This window comes from Lactuca saligna, chromosome 7 (genome assembly GCF_052625555.1).
Source record: "Lactuca saligna cultivar CGN05327 chromosome 7, ASM5262555v1, whole genome shotgun sequence".
In the NCBI taxonomy this organism is placed as follows: Eukaryota; Viridiplantae; Streptophyta; class Magnoliopsida; order Asterales; family Asteraceae; genus Lactuca; species Lactuca saligna.
The window spans coordinates 141,389,858-141,394,678 of NC_136423.1; the positions used below are offsets into that span (position 1 = coordinate 141,389,858).

The window sequence follows — 4,821 nt, forward strand, 5'->3', positions numbered from 1 at the left end:
ACGTTTTGACTAGAGATGAGAAGAAAAATATTTACATTTCTTCATTGAGAGGGCGTTTGGATAGGAAAAAAGATGATGTTTATAGCTTTTTGATTATCTCTACCGCTATAAAGTATGTTTAAGCATTTGGATAGAAAACAATAAAAATCAACTTAAGTATCGTTTGTTTTTTGAAGCGAAAATGTTTAAAGTATGCGAACCACCTCTGCAATCCTCTGTAAAAGAAGAGGAGATCAAACGGCTAAAAATATAATAAAAAGTGTATTTGTTTTTTAACTTCTGCAGACTGCTGCAATAAGTTAAAGTAAGATGTAAAGAGGTTTAAAGCAAATGGTCAAATGTTGCATCACGCAACTCACACAACAGTTTTTAAGTCAGAAGTCTTCTAAAAAACAAACAGGTGCGAAGGACTAAATGCTGCACGACACAACAATAATCGGTTAGAACTTTTTTAGAAAATTGTAATGAGAGTAAGCTAAATAAGCTAATATTAATAGACATCCCCTTGCTTATAGCTTGTTGATTATTTCTAATCCAAACACAAAAACAGTTTTCTTTCACCAAGCTAATTTATCCAAACACTCTTTGAATATGTTGGATGGAAAATTGCTAATTGTTGGAAAAGATAATGTAAATAAACGTGTACAAAACTTAGATTAACAGTAAATCGTTGTATAAAAAATAAATTTAATGGTAATTCTTGAATAGCAAATATGAGTTTAATGGTATTTTTGAACCGATCATCCTACTACATCTGCAATTGCAGGTAAAAAAAGATTTTGTTTGTTTTTTAAGAACAAATGTAAGCTAGTAAATCGTGAAATATGTGTATAAAGACAAGAGTTTATGACCCAACAAAATAATTTTTTTAAATATCATCCATAAATATATCTCCATTGCTTGAAAAGGACTTCACATTACCCGATTTAATTTATCTCACATTAAAAACGACCTAAAAGGATAATAGAAATCGACCAACCACGACCATATCTCTACATCAACCACTCACTTGGTCGTTTTATATTTAGTCCCCATATATTACAGGTCGTTTATATCTAGTACTAGACCGATTTTAATAACCTGCATGCTCCGACAACAGCTACCCTCCATGAAATCATGGCTAGCGAGGGCTCACAAATGGTTCGAAACTTAGAAACGAACTAAACCCAAACTGTTGATCGAATCTCGTTTTCTTGAACGAAGGTTGATTGAAAAGATGATCGTTGATTTCCCATGAATCATTTGAACTTTCATCACATGTGAAATCAATGACACCAGCTGGGCTAACAGGATATGTCGTCTCGTTTTCTTCTGGATTTCGCTTATTATGATGATTGTAAGGTAGCTCCATAACGAGCTTGTAGCACTCGTTTACGTTTTCCTGTATAAATGTAAAAAGTATTATTAATACTAAGAAAAAGAAATGAAAGTACGAGTGAAACTCAGTTATGCATGCATTATGATCTAGTTATATCATCAAAGATTGTGTTACAACTCACATGCAAACATTATCTTGACCTTAAGGTCTGTAACTAATTAAAAAGACGAAATCACCCTTCTGTTTGGACTTTGGAGTACATCTGTTGATGCACAGTACATGTTTTAAGCATGATAACTAAATCAAAGCAAGCAAGGTCTTACAGCGACTTTTTCAAACAAAGTACCATCATACCATTTATTGCATCAAAAGTTGTTCCATGAGCAGTGGGAGTTGTACCCAAAAACATGCACAAGCAGACCATAAGTATGATAGTGGAAACCGGAAAGGACAAAGAGACAAACCTTAGTGGTTTTGAGAAGATCCAGAAGTTGACTTTTGTAGTCAATGGAGTTGGGAAGATCGGTTTCATCTACCACACGAAGCATCGTAGCTGTGGCTAATACAGATGGTTTATACCATGCGAATCTTGAATCTTGAAACAAAACAAACCAAAAATGAAAACAGAATTAGAACACAGCAAAAAGAGTTTTAATAATGTCAGAAAGATCTGATCTGAGTTGACTCTAGATAAATTAATTACCTGAGACTAAATCAAGAACGAGAGCTTCACATTTCTTGAAGAAATCCCAATGGAGATGATTGTTTAATCCAAGCCTTCTTACAATGTGATCAAGAAATGAGATCGGAGTAACTGGGTTCATCCTCCATTTCAGTGTCGACATAACCAAAAGCTCCATCTTTTGTATGTTTTTGGCCTCAAACAAGAACTTTGCGTCCTCCACCTACAGTAAAGATTCAAGAAAACAAAAACCCAGTAGCGTAAGCTCAAGATTTTGAAAACCCAGATCGATTTTATAAAAAATGGTGGATAAAGTTGATGTCTTGTGTTTATATTATTATCGTACTTGAAGATCTAGTAGGAGAGGGACTTGAGTCTCTTCAACTTTAGCAGCCAAAGAGAGGCAACTGACTGCAACAAGATGAATCATCCATGGCTTATCTTTCTGATAATGGAGACTGGAGAGGAACCTATCAAGATAATTGATAGCTAAAATGGCTGTAAGAGGTGTGAATCCATAATGAGCTTTGACCTTAAGGATCCATTCCACAGCCTCTTTGCGAGCAAGAAAAACAGAGGGATCTGTTTGGTCAAAAGAGAAAGTACAAGTGGTTTGTTTTTCTTGTTCTTGTTCTTTTGTGAGGAGAGACACGAGTTCTTCATGTTCCCAGAACAAATCTTGCTGGCCCAGGGATGGAAAATGGAGATCAGAGGAGTCTGTGAGGGTGGTTTGTGTAACTTCATCTTCATCTTCATCTCCATCGCCATCTTCAAGACTCCATTGTTGATCGTGTTCTTCATTGCAGAAGAGTGTGTCTAGGAAAGAAGATGAATATGGTGATAAAATGGCCATTGGGTTTAGTGTAGTTTGATTACAGAAAGGAGAAAAGGAGTAAAGTGGAGAGGGTATTGATCATCACCCTCATACAATCATCCATTGGTCCTTGAATTTTACTCTGTTTTTTTTCTCTTTCTCTCTCTAGAACCCTCTGTCTTCTCTCTCTATCTCTCTCTCTATACGTATAGGTTTAGGCGCTCTGTATGTATCAATCAGGGGAGGAGAGAGATAGAGAGAAGGTCGCAGAAAAAAACAGAAAGGAAAAGGAAGTGATAGTATCAGAGCGGGTGTCACGCTTGTCCTTTCTTTATATTTATACACACTGTTTTCAGTCGATGGGAGTCTACAAGATATATTGTTTACCGATTGAATTTCATTGCGATTGTTTTGGTTTTAATAAAATAGTTTTAAAACATGATAAGTTATTCTTTTTCCTCTTTTTCTTTTGAGCGGATTTTTTACACTTTTGGTGTCTTTTTATATTGGAATATATATTTATAAAAGAGACTGAATTTGCTATCCAACTTTTGTTTTTCGGTTTGATGTCTTCTATAAAGAAGATGTTAATATATAAAATAAAAAAAATAAAAAAAAGATTAAACTGCATAAAACATGTTTTAATTCATTAAATTATAAATATGTTTGCCCAAATGGGAAAGCGAAAAAGCAAACGGGCCACATTATCTCAGCACAAATGAATATTTATAAATTAAAGGCATGTTTGGAATGGGAAAAAATAGGTTGTTTATTGCTTATTGTTTATTTTTATTTCAATAAGCTAAGTTTAAGTGTTTGGATAAGAATCCTTAAAAATCATTTTATTGTGATAAAGATAAGCTAAATAAGTTGATTTTAATAAGTATCTCCCTAATTTATTCTCACCGCAAATAAACTAATAAGCTATAATCTAATTTATCCAAACATCAACCAAATATTTATGGGTTCATTTTGATCAAAAGATTTGGCGAGTTCGAACTCAACATAGAAGGCCAATACTAAAACTTTGAAAATAAGGAACTCACATACTGTCATGGTCTGAGTTAAACTCAGCTTTGTTATTCCCCTTAACCCAGGGCTGGTCTAAATGTATATGGGACCTGGGTCGAAAAGAAAAAAAAATTGTCTCTTAAAGACAAATATAATAAAAAATAAAAAGATATGTCATTTATTCTTCACTATAAGCGTGTTCAATTAGCAATAACAAGCAAACAATTGTTTATCTTTTAAGTTAGTTTAAGTTTGAACGAATTTTAGGTCATAAAATCATTTAGGTAATAATATATATATATATATATATATATACACACACACACTACATAGACCAGAAATTTTGGATCCCCTGGAAACGTAGGCCCTGGATAGTCACCCAGGATGCCCACCGTCTGGACCGGCCCTGCCTCAATCTCAAACTTTTACCTAGAAACCAAAGGAAATATATTTCAAATCCTCCCTAATAAAGTTGGTTTTTTTACTCTTTCATAAAAAAAATAAAGTTTTTTTTGCCACTTGTCATGTTATTATTTAATTTGTCAAATGTCATTTTATGATTATTTTGAATTAATTTTTTTTTCAAATATCATTTTATAGGTTTGTCTATTTTTTTAGATTTAACTTAATACTTTAAAGTAATCATTGCAATAAATATAGTAATAAATATATATCAATGTTATTAATGAAATTACATTTTAATTTCAAAACATTTAAAATTAAAGTTTATTAGTTTTTTTGTATATTTATTTAAATTATTTGTTTAAATTTAAAATATAAAAAACATTTTTATTGAAATAATTCATTGTTTTTCTTTTTTTTTCATATAAATTCAAAATTCTCAAATATTTAGACATTTATATTTTTTTTTAAATTAACTCATGTAATATATAGGGCTTACAACTAATTTTATGGATAAAACAATAGAATACAACCCTATATATAGAGGTACAAAAATAGAACAAACTCTATATTATACAAATCTGATCTACAATA

At 32.0% G+C, this 4,821-nt stretch overlaps 1 protein-coding gene across 1 annotated transcript; it reads right to left on the reverse strand.

The window, feature by feature from the left end:
* Positions 1-896: 896 nt before the first annotated feature.
* On the reverse strand, positions 897-3,161 carry LOC145005626 (cyclin-D3-2-like). Its single transcript, XM_078964741.1, has 4 exons — positions 2,347-3,161; positions 2,022-2,223; positions 1,783-1,913; positions 897-1,381 (listed from the first exon to the last, which is right to left on the reverse strand). The coding sequence occupies exons 1-4, from the start codon at positions 2,851-2,853 to the stop codon at positions 1,121-1,123; spliced, it is 1,101 nt and encodes a 366-aa protein (XP_078820867.1). The 5' UTR covers positions 2,854-3,161; the 3' UTR covers positions 897-1,120.
* Between the last annotated feature and the right edge of the window lie 1,660 nt (positions 3,162-4,821).